Genomic DNA, 24,688 nt, shown 5'->3' on the forward strand with positions numbered 1-24,688 from the left:
TGGAGCACGGAAAGGTTGGAGTATGAGTCCATATCAAAGTATGCGAAGAGCACGGAGGGCACTTCTCGAATGCGTACTCTGTTTGTTCATGTTTACCTGCCTACGTACCGTAGATGGCAAGCCCATAATAAGTCAATAAGGCTAACTGGCTAGCTACTAGTGCTAGTAGTAGAATTTACATCTATCCTGCATAATATTCGTTTTAGGTCATTTTTGCCTGGTAAACTATCTGGTTAGCTACATTATTACAATTCACATATAGCTTGCTGATAGTTATGAATTAATACGGTTGCTTTGTGTATATCTTGTTTAGTTTAGTGTTGCCATTGTCCTGGCTGGAAGAAGGTCCAATGAATGAGGAGGCGAAGCGTGAGGAAGTAGGGGGAGTGCGAGTGCTTCTCAAATGTATTGCTTTATGCGTGCTCCACACTCTCATCCTCACAAGAACAAAATCAAGTGAACGTGGTTGGAAAACGCACTCAGAGCATGAGAGTGTGGAGTGCAGTAGTATGCATATTGATCTATGTGAAGTATCAATACCCTAAGCCATAATACCTCACAGACCAGTGAAACAATACAATTTCCATTAACAAGCTCCAATCTGTGCTACCAGCTTCAACTTAGATTTTTCCCAAGCAGAACGAGGAACCATGACGGCCACAGGCCCACTTCCACCGGTCACCGTAAGCCACATTAGCTTGTCTCCAGGCAGAGGCCAATCCATTAGCAGGCCGCTGTGACCATAGCATGTTAGCCATAGCAGAGGTCAACCCAATACAGGCTGGACAGGCCACTGCACTCAGCGTCAGCTGATTACCAGCAGGGTCAGTGGCAACAGGGACAATTTACTGTCTCAGTCAACGCACAACATGCAGACAGCTAACAAATGCCTTCAGTGGCCTCCCTTCCAAACAATGCAGCAGTGCAACAATGCAGCATTTTAAAATGGAAAGCCTGCACACGGTACTGTATACGCTGCTCTCGTGCTTCATTCCTGCACACGCACATTACTCTCCATACATATGAGACTGGAGCATAGCATATGTCTCAGTTAGACTGCTGAAGGGGTTGTGGGACATGGGAATGTACTACTCTATGTATGCTTTTGATGGAGCATAATAAATTAAGTTAATTTATATGATTGTGGAGACATTTTTGAATACCAAAGAAGCCTGAGAACCAATTTTTTTTTTCATGGCAAAAACCTTTAACCACTTTGTGTGGAAAATCAACCAGGGGCCTGTCACAATAACCCTTAACAAGACAAGCGCATGACTTGAGGCTTATGAGAAGGACAGAGGGAGAGCTAAAGAAAGAAGGGAGGGAGGGAGGGAGGGAGAGAGCAGAGAGAGGCTGCAAGAAAGAAAAAGAGATGAGAGGAAGAGTGGGAAGGACAGAGATAAAGAGGAGAAACAGGATAACAAGAGAGAAGGAGAATAAAGCCAGTGGAGAGATAATAAAGAGCCAGAGCTAAACACACCACACACTAAGAGCTCTCTATCGGATAGACACAGACAAAAGAGGCCGTGTTTACACTTTTCAGTGGATGATCATTATTGGCGCTATCCACAGGTCCACTGGTTCACATTAGACTAATACAGTCCCGCAGGTGCAGCATTAGAGTCCCGCAGGTGCAGTATACATACAAAGGTGATGAGAACACGGCTCTCTGATCTGCTACTCTCAAACCAAGCCAAGAGTTCATGGTCCACACAACACAAAAGTCTTGCCAGTTTTCTTCAATTCAAAACAACTGGGGACTTGTGTTAGGCTATAATATATTCAAAATAACCCAGTGCAACCAATTGGTTCATTTCTTCCTTGTCAAATGGAAGATTCATGACTAGGATCATAAGCAGTTACACACAAGTTACTAAAGTGTGGAGTTTGTTGCCCTTGAGCATAATGAACCACTTTTAAATACATTTCTTTACACACACCTTATTACATTTCTGTCAGTTTAATAAAAATCAATGACAATAGCAAGGCTGAGTGAGCTTTCTTTGATAATCGATTAAGACTATCTTCCGCGTGACCTTTTAGCTGATACCATGTCCAAATGTTACATTTAGCAGAGAGCCATGAAGACCATGCTGACTGCTATTCTATTTGCTCCAAATTCCTGTGGAGGCAATCGATCCCCGGGTTTGGCTCTTCCTATCCCATGACTTCCTCATTCTAATGTGGCCAGTCACCTGGAACATTGGCATTTGGCCAGCATGGATTGGTGCCCGTGAAACAGCAATAGAATACAACTGTAAAACGTTCAAATGTTATAGCCTGGTAGTTGTCAATGAATGTTGATTGGTGTTTTTTTGTTGTGCTGTGGGTCTTTGATTGAATACATTATTTAGTATCTATCTAATGCCATAAACACACACCACACACATACAAGTCAAAATATTTGTAGTCATACCTTGTTGTCAAGGCACACAAAAGGTACACAAACTGTGCACACCTGCATATACATATCCCCCCTTCCCTCCCAACACACACACACTGTATATCACCAGCATTCACCGTTATCATACATGCTTGGCGAAACACACTTATGTTCTGGCTCTGGGTCTGTTTGTTTTTCTGCTATCCTGCTGGGCGCTCCTGCTTCCTCACACTGTATATTATGAAAGAACCGTCTGGACAGCCTGGTCCCATGCCACACACACATACACAGACAATACCACAGAGCCCCCTTACTAAAGTATTACTTTCTCCTGTCAAGGATGATACAGGTCCAGTTACTAATTAGAAAGCAATTAAAGCTGATTATTCAACCAATTCATTCCCTGTCTCGTCTATAACTGGAGTCTATCTGATTGAACCTCTCGTATTGTGTGGCTAGATATCGCTTTGTGGTAGTTACACCACTATTGTTACATAGTACAAACAGGTTATAGAACCTGTAAGCAAATGTGTGGTTAAAAACGCCCTAGAGTTGATTGACGCACCTGTCCGTCACACAGTGAAGTCATTGTTAATATTGAATAGCTTCCGTGTGTTTAGGCCAGGCCCCCAGTGTCAAGTCAAGAGCTATGCTGGTCGGCTACTGCGTGGCAACCTAGCAGTACCAAAAGCCCTGGTCTGTCCTAGAAAGCCTATGTAAATTACAATTTCCAGAACGTACGCAATTTTGGGGGGGAATGCCCATTTTGGGCTCTAACATTAGTTTATTATGATCAAGTTCGATCTCCATGATTAATTATTTAAAAGTTTGCTACAAGTCAAGATATTTAATTAAATAGTGATCCATTCTGACTAAAACATTTGTCGTCACACAGGACCACGTGCTGACAGAGACCAATCACGGGCCGGCAGGCTACAAGGAGGCTCGTTTGATCTTTGCATGTGTCTGAGGCAAGATGAAAATGACTACATCGGCCATGATCCTTTGCAAGTTACGGCCCCTTTCACAAGGATACTTAGCAATATTTTGGTGCCCTTCAGTCCCATTCAGCAATTCAAATACTTCCTGCTTCATGCGCCATTGTGAGTTTCCATAGGAATATGTGAATAACGTTGGGGCTATCACTACCTACTGATTTGAATGTCTATGGTTTATGCTAGAGAATTATTGTTTCTTGTAGTGGCTGCAGCTCAATCCCCTATTTTTTCCGCCAATATAAAGTTTGCGCCTATTCCATAACATGGGGCTTGTGAAAGCCGCCTTTTCGTACACATGAGAGGATCCGGAAAAGAAAATAGTCCAGAACCGTGTGAGCTACAAACTAATGTCACCACCATCGAAAACTGAGTATCACAAACATGACAGTGCCGGTTGTTTGGCTCTACGACATACACAAGCTATACAGCAGTCGTCTGAACTCTCTGTCACGGATGTCCTCATTTCAAAAAGGTCTTCTCACAAAACCGACTGTTAAGACTGAACCGTTGGAGTGACAAACAAACACTAAGGTGTCGGTTGTTCTGCTTCAGGGGAGTAGTCTGAAGGTAACGCAGCAAGTACTGGGATGTAAAAATCACAAAAAGTGCATAGGGGTATAATGTGCCACAGTAACATGACCAAATAAGTGTCAAATATTTAGATTTTTTCCTGGGTTTTCTTATATCTCTCAGATAGACACTTTATGTTTTTCCATGTACCAATGTGTTATTCAATGCATTTCTATGGGCTATAGCGGTAAAGGCCAATTCAATGTTTCAAATACGTGTTTCTATATATTTTTTTATACGTACAGAGGTCCTAAAATTCTAAATCAAATGGCAAAATTATACATTTTACATTTCATACAGTGGCTTCCGAAACTATTCACCCCCCTTGGCATTTTTCCTATTTTGTTGCCTTACAACCTGGAATTAAAATTGATTTCTGGGGAGTTTGTATCATTTGACTTACACAACATGCCTACCACTTTGAACATGCTAAATATTTTTTATTGTGAAACAAACAAGAAATAAGACAATAAAACTTGAGCATGCATTACTATTCACCCCCCTGACCAGAGTACCTTCTTCCATATGTTTGTGGAGTCTCCCACATTCCTTTTGGCGAACACCAAACGTTTTTGCCTATTTTTTCTTGAAGAAATTGCTTTTTTCTGGCCACTCTTCCATAATGCCCAGCTCTGTGGAGTGTATGACTTAAAGTGGTCCTATGGACAGATACTCCAATCTCCGCTGTGGAGCTTTGCAGCTCCTTCCGGATTATGTTTGGTCTCTTTGTTGCCTCTCTGTTTAATGCCCTCCTTGCCTGGTATGTGAGTTTTGGTGGACAGCCCTCTCTTGACAGGTTTGTTGTGGTGCCATGTTCTTTCCATATTTTAATAATGGATTTAATGGTGCTCAGTGGGATGTTCAAAGTTTCTGATATGTTTTTATAACCCAACCCTGATCTGTACTTCTCCACAACTTTGTCCCTGACCTGTTTGGAGAGCTCCCTGGTCTTCATGGTGCAGCTTGCTTGGTGGTGCCACTTGCTTAGTGGTGTTGCAGACTCTAGGGCCTTTCAAAATAGGTGTATATATACTGAGATCATGTGACACTTAAATAAAGTCCAAATGTGTGCAATCTAACTAATTATGTGACTACTGAAGGTACTTGGTTGCACCAGATCTTATTTAGGGGCTTCATAGCAAAGGGGTGAATACATATGAACGCACAACTTTTCTGTTTTAAATTTTCTATAATTTTTTGAAACGTGTTATTTTTTTCACTTTAACAATTTTTACTATTTTGTGTATGTCCATTACATGAAATCAAAATCAAAATCCATTCAAATTACAGGTTGTAATGCAACAAAATAGGAAAAATTCCAAGGGGGATTGTCACGCCCTGACCTTAGAGAGACGTTTTATTTCACTATTTGGTTAGGTCAGGGTGTGATTTGGGGTGGGCATTCTATGTTGCCTATTTCTTTGTTTTTGGCCGAGTATGGTTCCCAATCAGCGGCAGCTGTCTATTGTTGTCTCTGATTGGGGATCATACTTAGGCAGCCCTTTTTCCCACTTTCTGTTGTGGGATCTTGTCTTTTTGTGTTGCATGTGTTTGCACTACTAGCTTTACGTTTGTTGAGTTGTTTATTGTTTTTTGGTGGAACATTTATTATTAAAGAAAATATACGCCTACCACGCTGCACCTTGGTTCATTTATGACAGGGAGTTTGAGGACAGCGAGCGTAACAGGGATGAATACTTTTGCAAGGCACTGTACTCACAACATGGGAAGTTCTTATCGCCTTAGAGAAAATGTTAGTCCATCCGTGATGATCAACTGCCACCATGCGGAACTTCCATAACCTACCACGCTACTCAATTTGTTCGGCCTCATTGACGTCCATGACACACTTCTTTGCCTCTTTTGGGTCTGTGAAACGGCATAATGATCATCCTCCCAGAACACGGCAGGATATTGCAACGAGTATTTCATTCCCCGTTTCAGGCACTTATGCCTCACCTCCATGAACGCATTTCTCTTGTCTTTAACCTCTGGAAAAGTCATGGAAAAACTCCACCGCTGTGGTATTGAAGTCGTTCTTCAAGTTTTTTTGATCATAGTCTCCATTTTTTCAACAGTGTTAATTAGGCGGTTGTCCTTGTTCTCCAAGGTTGATATCCTTTCTTCTGTATGTGTAACTTGGTTGTCGAGTGTGTCCACTTTTCTTTTCAGTGCACCCACTATATGTTTTATTTCAGCCACATCTTTGCCCACTTTTGCAATTTTCTCTTCAAGATTTTTGTTCATTTTGCATATGTCATTTAGAACTGGGTCATCAGGTTGCTCTCTCTGCCATTTTACTTGCTAGCTGCAGGTAGAGACAACATTTTCGTGTTTTTTGTCAAAAAAGTCTGCTTTTGTGCATTTCTAAGTAATTTTTCCATGTAACAAGTGAAATCGCAAAAAAATTGTCTGGACCCTTCTTTAAGGGTCACTTTTGCAGAGTCCTATTTGCCATCTCTTCAATCTAAGCCTACAGGAAAGTTTGCCTGGAAGTTTGCCTGAAAAATAGCTAAGCACCCTTTACTGGCTCAAAATGCCGACCAATCAGCCTGTTACCAACTCTTAGTAAAAAAAATATAATAATTGTGTATGACCAGATACAATACTATTTCAAAGTAGACAAATTAAAGACAGATTTTCAGCATCCTTTTAGGGAAGGGCATTCAACGGCACTTGTACATTCAACGGCACAATGAAAGGCACTTACACAAATGAATGATAATTGGCTGAGAAAAATTTACAATAAAAAGATTGTGGCAGCTGTTTTGTTAGATTTCAGTGTAGCTTTTTACATTATTGATCATAATCTGCCGCTGGAAAAATATATGTACATCCCTTGCAATATTGTGGAACGAGAATTACCAATAACATCTGTTAAATACGTGTATGTGACCAATAAAATGTGATTTGCCTAACAGAACACAGAGGGTGTTCTTTAATTAATGGAAGCCTCTCCAACACAATCCAGGCTCCAAGTCCAAGTCATCTATAAGTGTTTGCTAGGTATAGCTCCGCCTTATCTCAGCTCACTGGTCACCATAGCAACACCTACCCGTAGCACACGCTCCAGCATATTTCACTGATCATCCCCAAAGCCAACACTTCCTTTGGCCGTCTCTCCTTCCAGTTTTCTGCTGCCAATGACTGGAACAAATTGCAAAAATCACTGAAGTTGGAGACTTATATCTCCCTCACTAACTTTAAGCGTCAGCTGCCAGAGCAGCTTACCGATCGCTGCAGCTATACATAGCCCATCCAACCAACTACATACCTCATCCCCATATTGGGTTTTTGTTTTTCTGCTCTTTTGCACACCAGTATTTGTACTTGCACATCCTCATCTGCACATATATCACTCCAGTGTAAATTGCTAAATTGTAATTACTTCGCCACTGTTGGCCTATTTATTGCCTTACCTCCTTACTTCATTTGCACACACTGTATACAGATTTTTCTATTGTGTTATTGACTGTACGTTTGTTTATCCCACGTGTAACTCTGTGTTGTTGTTTTTGTTGCACAGCTTTGCTTTATCTTGGACAGGTCAAATCAAATCAAAGTTTATTTGTCACGTGCGCCAAATACAATAGGAAAACAACCTTACAGTGAAATGCTTACTTACAGGCTCTAACCAACCGTGCAAAAAAAGGTATTAGGTGAACAATAGGTAAGTAAAGAAATAAAAACAACAGTAAAAAGACAGTGAAAAATAACAGTAGCGAGGCTATATACAGTAGCGAGCCTACATACAGACACCGGTTAGTTGGGCTGATTGAGGTAGTATGTACATGTAGATTAAAGTGACTATGCAAAAGTGAAATGCAAATATAATTAACAGAGAGTAGCAGTAGCGTAAAAGACGGGTTGGCAGGTGGTGGGTGGTGGGACACAATGCAGAGCCCGGTTAGCCAATGTGTGAAAGCACTGGTTGGTCGGGCCAATTGAGGTAGTATGTACATGAATGTATAGTTAAAGTGACAATGCATATATGATAAACTGAGAGTAGCAGCAGCGTAAAAGAGGGCTTGGGGGGTGGGGGCACACAGTGAAAATAGTCCAGGTAGACATTTGATTACCTGTTCAGGTTTCTTATGGCTTGGGGGTAAAAACTGTTGAGAAGCCTTTTTGTCCAAGACTTGGCACTCCGGTACCGCTTTCCATGCAGTAGTAGAGAGAACAGTCTATGACTGGGGTGGCTGGGGTCTTTGACAATAAAAAAAAAAAGGTGAAAATAAATAAATAAATAGCAGTCTTTTCAGATCATATTCTGAACTTTTCCAATGCCTAGTGATTCTTCCAAAGAAATCACAAAGCATATGGAACAAATGTAGAAACTCTGTTGCCTTTGTATGTTGCAGTACAGAGACAACATAGAGAGAACAGTAAGTGTTGATCTATCTAAATAAACAGCTACGGTTCTGTGAGAAAATCACTTAGATTAGTGCAATATGACTCATATCCTCTTCGGAATGAATGAAGTTGCTTGAGTGGTTTAACGACGGACGATTATCTATTAGTTAGCTAATTAATTTGATCATCCACAGTGGCTGGATAGCATCCCAACATTATAGACAGTCACATCTTATCCCATTTGCTATGCGAGGGCAGCAAGTACATTTGTGCCCGACAGACAAGCAAACAACTGGAGATTTTTCCAGGTTTAAAAGTTCCCTTACTGGATCCATGGACTTAGATATAATGAAGAAATATTGACAGGGGAGGTGGGGGTCCTGATCTTCCTCCTCCTCTTCCTTCTCCTCATCATCCTTCTCCTTCACTTCTTCCCCCTCATCCTCATTCTCATCATCATCATCCTCCTCCTCATCTTCCTCATCCTCCTTCGCTTTCTCCTCTTCATTCTCCTCCTTTGTAACCTCCTTTTTGCCTAAAATGTCATAACCAATTCTAACTCATGTAGCTCAGGCCCTGAAGCAAGGATGTGCATATTCTTGGTACCATTTGAAAGGAAACACGTTGAAGTTTGTGGAAATGTGAAAGGAATATAGGAGAATATAACACATTAGATCTGGTAAAAGATAATACAAAGAAAAAAACAAACATTTTTTTGTATCATCATGTATGAAATGCAAGAGAAAGGCCATAATGTATTATTCCAGCCCGGGTGCAATTTAAATTTTGGCCACTAGATGGCAGCAGTGCATGTGCAAAGTTTATCACTGATCCAATGGACCATTGCATTTCTGTTCAAAATGTTGTATCAGGGCTGCCCAAATGTGCCTAATATGTTTATTAATAACTTTTCATGTTCAAAACTGTGCACTCTCCTCAAACAATAGCATGGTATTCATTCACTGTATTAGCTACTGTAAATTGGACAGTGCAGTTAGATTAACAAGAATTTAAGCTTTCTGCCATATGTCTATGTCCTGGGAAATGTTCTTGTTACTTACAACCTCATGCTAATCGCATTAGCCTACGTTAGCTCAACCATCCCGCAGGGAACCCACCAATTCTGAAAATATGACTTCTTAGGGCTAGGCCCCTTTTATCTCAATTTCCGCCTGAATGTAAAAAGTAAACTGCCTGTAGCTCAGGCCTTGAAGCCAGGTTATGCATATAATTGGTACCATTGGAAAGAAAACACGGAAGCTTGTAGAAATGTTAAAATAATGTAGGAGAATATAACACAATAGATATGGTAGGAGAAAATCCAAAGAAAAACCAACCATTTTTTGTTGTTGCGAGACCATCCTCTTAGAAATGCAAGAAAAAGGTCATATTGTAGCTCCCTCGATGCAATTCCAATGGCCTCCACAGGGTGTCCGCAGTCTATGTTCAAGGTTTCAGGTTTAACTTCCAAAAACGAATAAGTAATAACAGTTTTAGTAGAAGGACACAGTCTTGGAAATCTGTGTTTGTGCGCGCCATGAAGAAATGTTTTCCTAAATAAATATTATAGTTTGATTTAATTTTAGGGTATCTAAGGAGTAAATAGAAATGTATTTTGACTTGTTGAAATAAAGTTTAGGGGTAGATTTTCGGATTCCTTTCTCTGCAATTAGAACGAGTGGATTACTCAAATCAATGGCGCCAACTAAACTGACTTTTTGGGATATAAATAAGGATTTTATCTAACAAAACGACACTACATGTTATAGCTGGTTCCCTTTGGATGACAAATCAGAGGAAGATTTTCAAAAAGTAAGTGAATATTTAATCTTTATATGTGAATGTATGAAACCTGTGCCGGTGTAAAAATACTTTGATGTGGGGCCCCGTCCTCCAACAATTGCATGGCATGTTTTCGTTGTAATAGCTACTGTAAATCGGACAGTGCAGTTAGATTAACAAGAATGTAAGCTTTCAGCCAATATAAGACACATATATGTACCAAAATGTTTAAAAACCATAATATTTATTTGAATTACGCGCCCTCCAGTTTCACCGGAAGTTGTCCCGCTAGCGGGACCCTGATCCTTATTTAAGCATATCCCAATTCAGGTCACCTAGCAGTACAAACTCTGATGATAGATGGGGGAAATCAATTCACATATGGTGTGCAGGGCACAGCTGGGAGCTAAGGGGGGGTCTATAACAACCGACAACAGTGAGGGACTTATTTCTGGAGAGATGGATCTTTAAAAGTAGAAGCTCGAACTGTTTGGGAATAGACCTAAATAGTATGACAGATCTCTGCAGGCTATCTCTACAGTAGATTGAAATTCCGCCCCCTTTTGCAGTTCTGTCTTGACGGAAAATGTTGTAATTGGGGATGGACATTTCAGAATTTTTGGTGGCCTTCCTAAGCCAGGATTCAGACACGGCTAGGACATCATGGTTGGTGGAGTGTGCTAATGCAGTGAATAAAGCAAACTTAGGGAGGAGGCTTCTGATGTTAACATGCATGAACCCAAGGCTTTTACGGTTGCAGAAGTCAGCAAATGAGAGCGCATCGGGACACACAGAGCTTGGGTTAACCTCTACATCATCAGAAGAACAGAGGAGGAGTAGGATGAGGGTATGGCTAAAGGCTATAAGAACTGGTCGTCTAGTGCTTTGGAAACAGAGAATAAAAGGGCGTGGTAGGATAGATTCAGGGCATAGTGTACAGACAGTGTATGGTAGTGTGCGAGTACAGTGGGGGTAAACCTAGGCATTGAGTGACGATGAGAGAGGTTGCATCTCTGGAGGCGCCAGTTAAGCTAGGTGCGGTCTCTGCATGTGTAGGGGAGGGACAAGGGGGCTATCTGAGGCATGTTGAGCAGGACTAGGGGCTCCGCAGTAAAATAAAACAATGAGAACTGCCCTAAACAACAGTATACAAGGCTTATTGACATTTGAGAGAGGCATAAAGCAATCACAGGTGTTGATTGGGAGAGCTAAGACAACAACGGGTAAACTGTTAAGACAACAACAACGTGTAAATGGCAATAAATGGGCAGAGAGGGTCAGTTAGCTACATACAGGGCATGAGTTTGAGGCTGGGGCCGACAGATAAACAAAATGAAGTACCGTGTTAATGAACAGTCCAGCAGGCATCAGCTGTGTAGCCGAGTGATCATAGGGTCCAATGAGCAGCGATAGATGAAACAGGGAGCTGTTCGGTAGTCAATTACTACGGTAAGCGAGCGGGAGACACAGTGTTCAGGAAGCAAGCAGGTCGGGGCTAGCAGATGGATCGTCACCACATCCACGATGCAGAGGCCGGTAAAAGAGCACATTGGCCGAATTACGTCAGCAGATCAGCAGACCAGTCGTGATGGATCGGCGGGGCTCTGTGTCAACAAAGGATTCAGGCCAAATTGGCAAGAGAGGTATTGAAGTGCCATGACATAACAGATAACTCCACGTTAAATTGTAACTGGCATAGTCGGTAGGATGAATAAAAGTAAAAGGTATACTGTTCCGTTACAACACCACAAAGGTGGTATGTCAAGATGCCTCAAACCAATGGAAGAGTTCTGTTTTGGGTTCGACAAGGAACCTGAATCCAAATGGGGACAAAGACCCTTTTGGAATAATTTTTTTCTAAGAATGTACAGACTTGACACTAAAATGAACTACCTCACACCAGAGAGGAGTAGAGCTCTGTATTAATCCCACTAATGCTGTAGAGGGAACCTGGGCTCCAGCATCCATTGGTTTTACTCTGATTAATACAGGAGGCCCATAACAATGCTTTATGGAAAACGATGACTGTGGGAGCTGGGAGCCAGGGCCAAAAGAAGAATGCCTCCCTTGCTCCATCCATTCATCTCTCAATTTGACCACTGCTGGTCCTCAAGGCTTTCTACAGCTGAGTGCCAATTAGGAACAGGCATATTCTTATTTTCTGGTCATGTCACAGTCCCAACCTGAAGGTGGAAGGGATGGAGGGAGTGAGAGAAGGAAAGAAAGAGGAAGTGGAGAAAAGTTGTTGGTAAGTTGGTTAAGCAATTCACCTTCAACATCTTTGTGTGTGTGGGGAGTGCAACTAACGTGACTTGTGTGGTGAGCATTTCCATACATCTTACAAGGCACTTCTGATGCAAACTGGTAGGATATAAAACACACATTTTGTCTGTTTATAGCTTTGACTTCCAGAAGTGCTCTGGTAGCCATGATCAATCTCATCAATGATGACTGACTGAACATGCCAACAGAAAATGTGCAAACACTGCTCAATGCTAAGCTGATAATATTGTGGACTGTTTCATGATACTGCAGATAAGACTTTGCACCAAGTCTGTAACCAACAGGACTCTGAACAGCTTCTACACCAAGCCATAAGACTGCTAAATAGTTAACCAAATAGCTACCAGGACTATCTTCATTGACCCTTTTTGCACTGTCTTTTCAAATCAAATCAAAGTTTATTTGTCACGTGCGCCGAATATGACAGGTGTGTAGACCTTTCAGTGAAATGCTTACTTACAGGCTCTAACCAACAGTGCAAAAAAGGTATTAGGTGAACAATAGGTAAGTAAAATAAATTAAAACAACAGTAAAAAGACAGTGAAAAATAACAGCAGCGAGGCTATATACAGAAAAATATATGGAGAGAGGGAAAAAGACAACAGAGTGAACTTTTTATTGAGACCCATTAGTTGACTCCATGACGTCAGCTAATCTCCCTTGGGGGTTGGTGCTATCGCTCGTCACCAGTTACCACAGCGAGGCTATACCAGTAGTGAGGCTACATACAGACAACGGTTAGTCGGGCTAATTGAGGTAGTATGTACATGTAGATATGGTTAAAGTGACTATGCATATAGAGAGAGTAGCAGCAGCGGAAAAGAGGGGTTGGCGGGTGGTGGGACACAATTCAGATAGCCCGGTTAACCAATGTGTGGGGGCACTGGTTGGTCGGGCCAATTGAGGTAGTATGTACATGAATGTATAGTTAAAGTGACTATAGTTAAAGTGACTATGCATATATGACAAAAAGAGAGTAGCAGCAGCGTTAAAGAGGGTTTGGGGGTAGGCACACAATGCAAATAGTCCGTGAAGCCATTTGATTACCTGTTCAGGAGTCTTATGGCTTGGTGGTAAAAACTGTTGAGAATCCTTTTTGTCCTAGACTTGGCACTCCGGTACCACTTTCCATGCGGTAGTAGAGAGAACAGTCTATGACTCGGGTGGCTGGGGTCTTTGACAATATTTAGGGCCTTCCTCTGACAAAGCCTGGTGGCAGGCAGCTTAGCCCCAGTGGTGTACTGGGCCATACGCACTACCCTCTGTAGTGCCTGATCTCATGCCAAATCATTTTAGTTTCCTGAGGGGGAATAGGCTTAGGGAATAGGCGCTCTTCACAACTGTCTTGGTGTGTTTGGACCATTCTAGTTTGTTGGTGATGTGGACACCAAGGAACTTGAAGCTCTCAACCTGCTCCACTAAAGCCCCGTCGATGAGAATGGGGGTTTGCTCGGTCCTCCTTTTCCTGTCGTCCACAATCATCTCCTTAGTCTTGGTTACGTTGTTATTCTGGCACTACCAGACCAGGCACCATCTGACCTCTTACCTATAGTCTGTCTCGTCATTGTCGGTGATCAGGCCTACCACTGTTGTGTCATCTGCAAAAGTAATGATGGTGTTGGAGTCGTGCCTGGCCATGCAGTGGTGGGTGAACAGGGAGGACAGGAGGGGACTGAGCCCGCACACCTGGGGGGCTCCAGTGTTGAGGATCAGCGTGGCAGATGTGTTGCTACTTACCCTCACCACCTGGGGGTGGCCCGTCAGGAAGTCCAGGATCCAGTTGCTGAAGGAGGTGTTTAGTCCCAGGATCCTTAGCTTAGTGATGAGCTTTGAGGGTAGTATGGTGTTGAACGCTGAGCTGTAGTGAATGAATAACATTCTCACGTTGGTGTTCCTTTTGTCTAGGTGGGAAAGGCCAGTGTGGAGTGCAATAGAGATGGCATCTTCTGTGGATCTGTTTGGGCGGTATGCAAATTGGAGTGGGTCTAGGGTTTCTTGGATAGTGGTGTTGATGTGAGCCATTACCAGCCTTTCAAAGCACTTCATGGCTACGGACGAGTGCTACAGGTCTCTAGTCATCTAGGCAGGTTGCCTTCGTGTTCTTGGGCACAGGGGCTATGGTGGTCTGCTTGAAACATGTTGGTATTACAGACTCAATCAGGGACATGTTGAAAATGTCACCTGCCATGTGTTCAGCACATGCTGGGAACACACGTCCTAGTAATCCGTCTGGCCCTGTAGCCTTGTGAATGTTGACCTGTTTAGGTCTTACTCACGTCGGCTACGGCGAGCATGATTACACAGTCATCCGGGACAAATCAAAATATCTCAAAGTGTACAGCACTTTGAGATATCAGCTGATGTACGAAGGGCTATATAAATACATTTTATTTGATTTTGATTTGAAAATAAAATAAAATCTGATGCTCAGCTGAGAGCTGATGCTCTCATGCATGCCTCAGTGTTGCTTGCCTCGAAGTGGGCATATAAGTGATTTAGCTCATCTGGTAGGCATGTGTCACTGGACAGCTCGCAGCCGTGCTTCCCTTTGTAGTCTGTAAAAGTTTGCAAGCCCTGCCACATAAGACAAGCGTCGGAGCGGGTAGTACGATTCAATCTTAGCCCTATGTTGATGCTTTGCCTGTTCGATGGTTCGTCGGAGGGCATAGCAGGATTTCTTATAAGCTTCGGGGTCAGAGTCCCGCACCTTGAAAGCGGCAGCTCTCGCCTTTAGCTCAGTGTGAATGTTGCCTGTAAATCCATGGTTTCTGGTTGGGGTATGTACGTACAGTCACTGTGGGGACAACGTCCTCGATGCACTTATTGATAAAGCCAGTGACTGATGTGGTGCACTCCTCAATGGCATCGGAAGAATCCCGGAACATGCTCCAGTCTGTGATAGCAAAACAGTCCTGTAGTTTAGCATCTGCTTCATCTGACCACTTTTTCATAGACCGAGTCACTGGTGCTTCCTGCTTTAATTTTTGCTTGTAAGCAGGAATCGGGAGGATAGAACTGTGGTCAGATTTACCAAATGGAGGGGCGAGGGAGAGCTTTGTACATGTCTCTGTGTGTGGAGTACAGGTGATCTAGAATTTTTTCCCTCTGGTTGCACATTTAACATGTTGATGGAAATTAGGTAGAACTGATTTAAGTTTCCCTGCATTAAAGTCTCCGGCCACTAGGAACGCCGCCTCTGGGTGAGTGGTTTCCTGTTTGCTTATTTCCTTATAAAGCTGACTGAGTGCGGTCTTAGTGCCATAGTATGTCTGTGGTGGTAAATAAACAGCCACGAAAGTATAGCTGAAAATTATCTAGGCAAGTAGTGTGGTCTGCAATTTATTACAATATACTCTACCTCAGGCGAGAAAAATCTAGAGACTTCCTGAGATATTGTGCACCAGCTGTTGTTTACAAATATGCACAGACTGCCTCCCCTCGTCTTACCGGAGTGTGCTGTTCTATCTTGCCTGTGCAGCGTATAGCCCGCTAGCTGAATATTAATGTCATCATTCAGCCATGATTCCATGAAACATAAGATATTACAGTTTTTTGATGTCCCGTTGGTAGGATATTCGTGATCGTACCTCATCCAATTTATTTTCCAATGATTGCACGTGGAAGAGTAATATTGACAGTAACGGCAGATTTCCTTGCCTTCTGCGGATCCTTACGAGGCATCCCGCTCTGTGTCCTCCTGCACATGCGTCTCATCCTCGACTCATAACATACACTGTTGCTACTGTTTATTATCTATCCTGTTGCCTAGTCAATTTACACCTACCAAAATGCAGACTTGAAGTCAGAAGTTTACATACACTTTAGCCAAGTACATTTAAACTCAGTTTTTCACAATTCCTGACATTTAATCCTAGTAAAAATTCCCTGTCTTAAGTCAGTTAGGATCACCAGTTTATTTTAAGAATGTGAAATGTCAGAATAATAGTAGAGAGAATGATTTATTTCAGCTTTTATTTCTTTCATCACATTCCCAGTGGGTCAGAAGTTTACATACACTCAATTAGTATTTGGTAGCATTGCCGTTAAATTGTTTAACTTGGGTCAAACGTTTCGGGTAGCCTTCCACAAGCTTCCCACAATAAGTTGGGTGAATTTTGGCCCATTCCTCCTGACAGAGCTGATGTAACCGAGTCAGGTTTGTAGGCCTCCTTGCTCGCACATGCTTTTTCAGTTCTGCCCACAAATGTTCTATAGGATTGAGGTCAGGGCTTTGCGATGGCCACTCCAATACCTTGACTTTGTTGTCCTTAAGCCATTTTGCCACAACTTTGGAAGTATGCTTGGGGTCGTTGTCCATTTGGAAGACCCATTTGCGACCAAGCTTTAACTTCAATATATCCACATAATTTGCCTGCCTCATTATGGCATCTATTTTGTGAAGTGCACCAGTCCCTCCTGCAGCAAAGCACCACCACAACATGATGCTTCCACCCCCGTGCTTCACGGTTAGGATGGTGTTCTTCGGCTTGCAAGCCTCCCCCTTTTTCCTCCAAACATAATGATGGTCATTATGGCCAAACAGTTCTATTTTTGTTTCAACAGACCAGAGGACATTTCTCCAAAAAGTACAATCATTGTCCCCATGTGCAGTTGCAAACCATATTCTGGCTTCTTTATGGCGGTTTTGGAGCAGTGGTTTCTTCCTTGCTGAGCAGGCTTTCAGGTTATGTCAATATAGGACTCGTTTCACTGTGGATATAGATACTTTTGTACCAGTTTCCTCCAGCATCTTCACAATATCCTTTGCTGTTGTTCTGGGATTGATTTGCACTTTTCGCACCAAAGTACTTTCATCTCTAGGAGACAGAACGCGTCTCCTTCCTGAGCGGTATGACGGCCACGTGGTCCCATGGTGTTGATACTTGCATACTATTGTTTGTACAGATAAACATGGTACCATCAGGCGTTACTCCCAAGGATGAACCAGACTTGAGGAGGTCTAACTGATTTATTTTGATTTTACCATGCTGTCAAGCAAAGAGGCACTGAGTTTGAAGGTAGGCCTTGAAATACATCCACAGGTACACCCCCAAGTGACTCAAATGATGTCAATTAGCCTATCAGAAGTTTCTAAAGCAATGACATCCTTTTCTGGAATTTTCCGATCTGTTTAAAGGCACAGTCAACTTATTGTATGTAAACTTCTGACCCACTGGAATTGTGATACAGTGAATTATAAGTGAAATAATCTGTCTGTAAACAATTGTTTAAAAAATTACTTGTGTCATGCACAAAGTAGTCCTAACCGAATTGTCAAAACTATAGTTTGTTAACAAGAGTTAACAAGTGGTTGAAAAACTAGTATTAATGACTCGTTTAATGACCTAAGTGTATGTAAACTTCCGACTTCAACTTTACATACACAACATGGCCAAAAGTATATGGACACACCTTCAATTTAGTAGATTTGCCTATTTCAGCCACTCCCGTTGCTGACAGGTGTATACAATTGAGCACACAGCCATGCGATCTCCATAGACAAACAGTGTCAGTAGAATGGCCCGTACCTAAGAGCTCAGTGACTTTCAAAGTTATAAGATGCCACCTTTCCAACAAGTCAGTTCATCAAATTTCTGCCCTGGTAGAGCTGCCCCAGTCAACTGTAAGTGCTATTTTTGTGACGTGGAAACGTTTAGTAGCAACAACGGCTCAGCCGCGAAGTGGTAGGCTACACAAGCTCACAGAACGGGACTGCCGAGTGTTGAAGTACATAGCTTGTAAAAATCGTCTGACCTCGGTTGCAACACTTACTACCGAGTTCCAAACTGCCTCTGGATGTAACGTCAGCACAAGAACTGTTCGTCTGGAACTTCATGAAATGTGTTTCCATGGCCAAGCAGCCACACACCAGCCTAAAATGATAATGCGCAATGCCAAGCGTCGGCTGGAGTGGTGTAATGCTCGCCGCCATCGGACTCTGGATCAGGCTTCACCATCTGGCAGACCGACAGACAAATCTGGGTTTGGCGGATACCAGGAGAACGATACCTGCCAGAATGCATAGTGCCAACTGTAAAGTTTGGTGGAGGAGGAATGATGGTCTGGGGCTGTTTTTCTTGGTTCGGGCAAGCCCCTTAGTTCCAATGAAGGGAAATCTTAACGCTACAGCATACAATGACATTCTAGACAATTCTGGTTGACCATATCTATGTGTGGTCTCTGTGATATTCTCTCATATATTTCTAACTAGACTAGGTTGTAGTTTGACTTTTGAGAATATCAAAGGAAAAGGACTGAATCGTCTCTTGGAAAAACACTGCATGTATTCAGGAAAGTTCATGACCAACCCTTAAAAGAGAATATAATACTAAATAAGTCTATCCTCCGCTTTTAAGAGAAAGGTTTAAAAGCACCTGCTCTGAAAAATAATGACTAACCTTAATATACCTCAACACATCCTGAAGGGCATGTTTTGTCTCCCTTTCTGAATTACTTTTTAATTGCTTTTTAAGAGCATATCAAAGTCAAGATTGTACACACCAGGCCACTGTATTGTTTGTTTCCATCGAGTGAAAATGCCTTGAAGCGAATTCCTGGCATTTGCTTATCCTCGAGGAGCTACAGAACGGAAAACTTGTCCTCCCCCATATTTGTCCTTGTATGCCTGTAGCCCTACCCTCAACAGGGCATCTCAAAGAACCATCAACCATTTTGGAAAAAATAAAGAAAAAGTGTGTCACATATTTATACACAACATTACAGTCTTTAGACCAAACATGGGCCTACAGGAAAATATGTTAGCCTACCCATACCATTGATGTAGGCTACCGCTGTGCAGTAGCACAACGATAATAAGCCTATACCTGTCACCGCACAATGGCACTGTAGAGATAGGGCCTAGCTTTCAGTGTCTCTGAGGGGTTAGGTATGGGCAAGATACTACTGCTAGAAGGTAGCACACAAGAAACTCATCTCATTTTACCTGAGGCCTCTCAGTGCTACACACTGTGCAAAAGATCACCACAACCCTGAAGCATTTCCATCGAAAGAGGAAGGCCAGGTCGAAGCTTTCTTATAAACATTGAAATATTGACATTTTAAAGATCCAATGCAGATGTTTTTTTTATCTCACTATCAAATCATTTCTGGTTAACAATTAAGTACCCTACTGTGATTGTTTTGAATTAAAATGGTCAAAAATTGCTAAGTGCAATTTCTCATGCAAGGATTTTGCTAGGACTGTCTGGGAGTGGTCTGAGAAAGGGGTCTAATTGGAGGACACTAATGAGTGGGATGTGTAACCTGAAAACTAGCTGTTATTGGCAGAGGAGAGCAAACTCTCTTTGTTATTCGTCTATTACTATACCTTATACCGTCAAAAAAAAAAAACACCCAGGCAAACAAGCTGAAATTTCAGGTGGTCTTTTCAAACAGCTCTTACACAAAAAGCACTATCATAAATTTCACAATATTATTCCAACCTCATAGTATGGTTTGTTTTTGCTCTGTACTCCAGCACTTTAGATTTGAAATGATGCAATGACTACGAGGTAAAGTGCAGACTATCACGTGAACCGTTTGGAAATTACAGCACTTTTTAAGGAGCCAAAAGTATTGGGCCAAATTCTCTTATATGTATTAAAGTTTAGTATTTGGTCCCATATTCCTAGTACACAATGATTACATCAAGCTTGTGATTCCACAAACTTGTATGCATTTGCTGTTTGTTTTGTTTTTGTTTAAGATTATGTTGTGCCCAATAGAAATGAATGGTAAATACTGTAGTGTGTCATTTTGGAGTCACTTTAATTGTAAATAAAAATAGAATACGTTTCTAAACACTTCTACATTAATATGGATGCTACCATGATTACTGATAATCCTGACTGGATCATGAATAATGATGAGTGAGAAAGTTACAGACGTACAAATATAATACCCCCAAGACATGCTAACCTCTCACCATTACAATAACAGGGGTAGGTTAGCATTTTTGGAGGGGTATGATATTTGTGCGTCTAACTTTCTCAAAAATAATCTGAAACACAAGCAAAACAAACAGCAAATCCATCCAACAAGTGTGTCAAGTCGCAAGCTTGATGTAGTCATTGCGTGCTAGGAATATGGGACCGAATACTACACTTTTGACTACTTTTATACACATAAGTGAATTTGTCCCAATACTTTGGGTACCCTAAAAACGGAAGGACTATGTACAAAAAATACATTTCTTGTCACGTTCTGACCTTAGTTCCTTTTTTATGTCTTTATTTTAGTTGGTCAAGGTGTGAGTTGGGGTGGGCATTCTATGTTTTGTTCTGTTGTTATATTTCTATGTGTTTGGACTAGTATGGTTCTCAATCAGAGGCAGGTGTCAGTCGTTGTCTCTGATTGGGAGTCATATTTAGGTAGCCTGTTTTCTATTGTGTTTTGTGGGTGGTTGTATCCTGTGTTAGTTACCTTCACCATACGGGACTGTTTCGGTTGTTTGTTTGTACTGTTGTTATTTTGTTCAGTTGATTTATTAAATATATCATTATGGACAATTACCGCGCTGCACATTGGTCTGATCCTTGCAACTCCTCCTCTGAAGAAGAGGAATTCCGTTACATTTCTAAGCGATTCACCTGATATGGATGAAAATACCGTCAAATTAAAGCTGACAGTCTGAATGTTAATAGTCAATGTACTGTATAATTTCAAATCCAAAGTGCTGGAGTATAAGCCAAAACAACGAGAAATATGTCACTGTCCCTATACTTTTGGAACTCATTATATATAAAACACAAAGAAATCACATTTTTGACTGCACTGGACATTTAACAAGGTAACAGGTTAACGAGTGCTACTGAAAGGTATTACAGAAAAATACAGTGACAAATTCTAAAATTTCTCACAAACTACTCAGTGATGTTAGTATCCTCAAAGACCAAAATGTGAGAACAATTACAGAAAATTGCATGTGCTTCTAGCATCCAATATTGAGTGTCATATAAAATGAATCAGTCAACAATGTCAAATTATGGCAACTTGATTCTTATTTGTATCCCACCACTATCACATCAAGCCCTACATATTGTAAGACAAGTAAACACACCCACACAATTATTCTGTCATTGCCCTCTGTGCCGTCACACTATGAAGCCATGCTATTCTCCCCTGTCAGCCATTGTCTCCTGTGTGTGAGTTAGTGAGTCGAGCTGTCACTCTGAGGTAGGATTGCCGATAGCAACACCACTAAGGCAGGGAGCGCATCATTAAAAGTATGTGGCTGTCATTCTGCGGGAGGGAGGGAAAAAAGGATGGAGGGAGGGAGGAGAGGAAAGAGGGTGTTAAATCGACCTGCCTGGAGGGAATCATACATCTCTTGTCACAAATCCTTCCCTGAGGTTTGTTTTACTTCACCATCCGGCAGGTAAAAAGGGGACCATCGTCTGTGGTGCAGTCATACACAATAAATAAACAACATCGATCCAATGGACTGCGGTTTAAGAGTTGTGTAGGTGGCAATAGGGTTGTCACCATATTTATGAAATATGGATGCATTCTGGCTGACTGGGGATGAGAGAGAGTTGATAGAGGGGAACGGGTCTTTAAAGGACTGAGAGGTTTAAAGGATGTAGTCTAAGACTGATTCAGTGAGTAGGAAGTCCTTACAAAGGGGCATAGTCAACAGATAGGTTGTGCAGGCCTCATGCACTGTAACTTGATGACAAGCAGACTTGTTTTGAAAAAGTTGTGAAGTCTAGGAGTATTGAGTCTGTGTTCACATTAAGAAACCGACGAGAAGCAATGCCTCCATTGAATAAGAGGAGACAGGAAAATGTGAATAAATTGACTGCTCATGCACAAAACGTAACAGTGTAGACTAATTACCAATTGTTAAACGATAATTACACCATTGTGACAAGAGAAGATCGAAATCCCATGTAGCTGTGAGTGCTATTCAACACGGGGTGTGTCAAGTACTTTCACACAACATCCTCAACAAGTCTGATTTACTCTAATAGAAAAATAGCCATGTCAAAGCCACCAACCAATAAGTGAAAGGAAGCAAACAAACCACTCTGTATGTTTATGCCTCAAAGCACTTTTATATTCAACCCTTATTTTAGCAGGTAAATTGACTGAGAACACATTCCCATTTACAGCAACGACCTGGGGAATAGTTACAGGGGAGAGGAAGGGGGATGAAGAGGCCAATTGGAAGCTTACAGCTTTTACCACACCACATATCTATCTTGTTGGTGTGGAATAATACACGCTACACAGACCATGTTCACACCACACGTTGGCTGAAAAGGGCGCGTGTCAAAGGCTGAAGGCGGCAAAACAAAAATGAATATTAGTTTCGCAAATGCGAGCTGCCATGACCGACCAAAATATCTAAAGCAATTAACCTTATGTTCTATTTGTGATGTGTGGGCAACTGAACGAGTTGGCACACTGCTTTTAATTACTCTCCAAGTCACAGAGTCCGCCCAAGATTAAAAAGTTATTTTCAAAGTAAAGTGGCAAGGTGACAGTGGCGTAACTGACTCTTCAGAGGTAACTGACAGCGGTGATTAACACAGTCCAGAATGTTTTTAATGAGCACTTCTAACAACCCCATACAGATACATTTTGACTAGTCTCACTGAACTCTCTCAGTATAGTATAATAGGCCTTGTCTAGATAGGCACGTTACTATCTACCCCAAGCCACTTAACCATATTGGAGCAGTGGTAAGCATGTTTGCCTAAGAGCCAGGAGAACTGCGTTCGAAACCCGCATGGAGCATTGCTACAATATTGTCATGTCAGCTTGATTAACTTTAGTTGAAATCTCAGCACAGAAATACAGTATGATACGCAAAGCAAATATATGCAAATGTGTAGACCTCCTGAATAAGGATGTCGCTTTGAGACAAAAAACTGTCAGCGCAAGCACAAATTTGACCCTAAACTCAATAAGACCTCTATAGGAAAATGAATCAATGCATTTCTGAATGTATTGCTCCTGCACTTCCTGTCTCTCAATATTGGGCAGTTATGAATTTTAGAGTAGCTGAGAGTGATATGATAATTTTATGACCCTAAGGGGAGTGAGGTAGAGCCAGGTGAAGTGGATTGATTAAAATAAGCCGTCGGCAATGACGCACATTTTTATAAACATCATTTGCACTGCGGGTCTATGCAGTGGTACACGTAGGGCTGTGACGGTCATGGAATTTTGGATTACAGTAATTGGCCAGTCAAATGATGATGGTTCCGTGGATGCCATGGCACCATAAGGTAACCTAGGCAGAGAACTCTGTAAATATTGAACATATTTTGTATTTTTTGTACATTGTGGGGGGCTTTGGCTACTCTAGGGTTTGATCACTATATCCTGTGGTCTCTCAGCGTTGCCTAGGCAACCAAAGACTCGTTTGCTTGTTTCAGCAAAGAGCAACAAAGTTTCATCACGTTGATAAGAGTCCATGTTATGGCTGAATCGCACAAATGCCCGGCTGCCCTGTCTTGTCAGCTGTTCATTCCACACAAAAATAAGAATAAATGTTAAACAGTTATGAAGGTTACATGGTTACACGGTAATTGTGCCAGCCCATGCAGTGGCTCTTGTACTATTCACATTTCTGAATATTGCTTTGCTGCACTTACATTCATTTTCAATCAACATGAGTGTCAGCAAAACTTGTTGGATTCAATATCTTTCTGATTAGCTATCCAAATAATTTGATTGTTTCATACTTTTCCCCTTGACCACTGTAGGTTTTTGAGTAATGGGCAAGAAATGTACAGATTAAGGCTATTGTAAAGCCTATGAGTCAATCATTGAAAATTGAGTATATTGTTATATATTGTTAACAGCTGATATACAGTACATGTTGGACTGCATACTGCAAATATGCATACAACTGAGTAGAGTAGGCCTATACACAGTCACTAATAAAGACTTAACAATAACAGTAATTCAATCAAATAAAAAGGCCTAAACATGCATAGCCAATTTAAATACTTCTATTGAAAAGGGAGTGTATTGCCATCTTCTGGTTAAAAGCAATAGATACTGACTTATGTTAGTTTATAGGACCTGAGAGTAAAGCAAGTCTCAACCTGTCAACACTAAACACATTGTCATACAGAACATTAACCATTCTGAATGATTGTCTGTTTACAATGAAAGAGACAGAGACTACATCTTTGCACACAAGGCAAATTGACATGCAAATAAGTCAAACAAGTGCTACGTGTGACTGCAAACACATACAGTATGCTTTTGTACAAAATACAAATCAGTGAAATACTAATGTAAAACTGTTTTCACTCTACCGCGGTGCTGTAAACCTTTATAGAATATACAAAAAACAAAAAAC

General features: G+C 41.6%; 1 protein-coding gene and 1 long non-coding RNA gene across 4 annotated transcripts in view; both read right to left on the bottom strand.

Moving 5' to 3' along the window:
• The window catches only part of LOC149984610 (uncharacterized), a 755,830-nt gene that overhangs the window by 525,248 nt on the left and 205,894 nt on the right, over positions 1-24,688 (bottom strand). The window lies entirely within an intron of this gene.
• Positions 1-24,688, bottom strand: part of LOC110519987 (G protein-coupled receptor 39) — a 56,826-nt gene that overhangs the window by 10,317 nt on the left and 21,821 nt on the right. Inside the window, exon 3 of one of the 2 annotated variants that reach the window (XM_090229564.1) lies at positions 8,031-8,157. The exons of the other annotated variant lie outside the window; for it this stretch is intronic. Within the exon in view, the coding sequence (XP_090085690.1) occupies positions 8,031-8,157 (127 nt within the window). The remainder of the gene's footprint in view (positions 1-8,030; positions 8,158-24,688) is intronic. 2 annotated transcript variants of the gene reach the window in all.

The sequence above is a fragment of the Oncorhynchus mykiss genome, chromosome 3, assembly GCF_057628025.1.
Source record: "Oncorhynchus mykiss isolate SJ-2025 chromosome 3, ASM5762802v1, whole genome shotgun sequence".
NCBI classification, from domain to species: domain Eukaryota; kingdom Metazoa; phylum Chordata; class Actinopteri; order Salmoniformes; family Salmonidae; genus Oncorhynchus; species Oncorhynchus mykiss.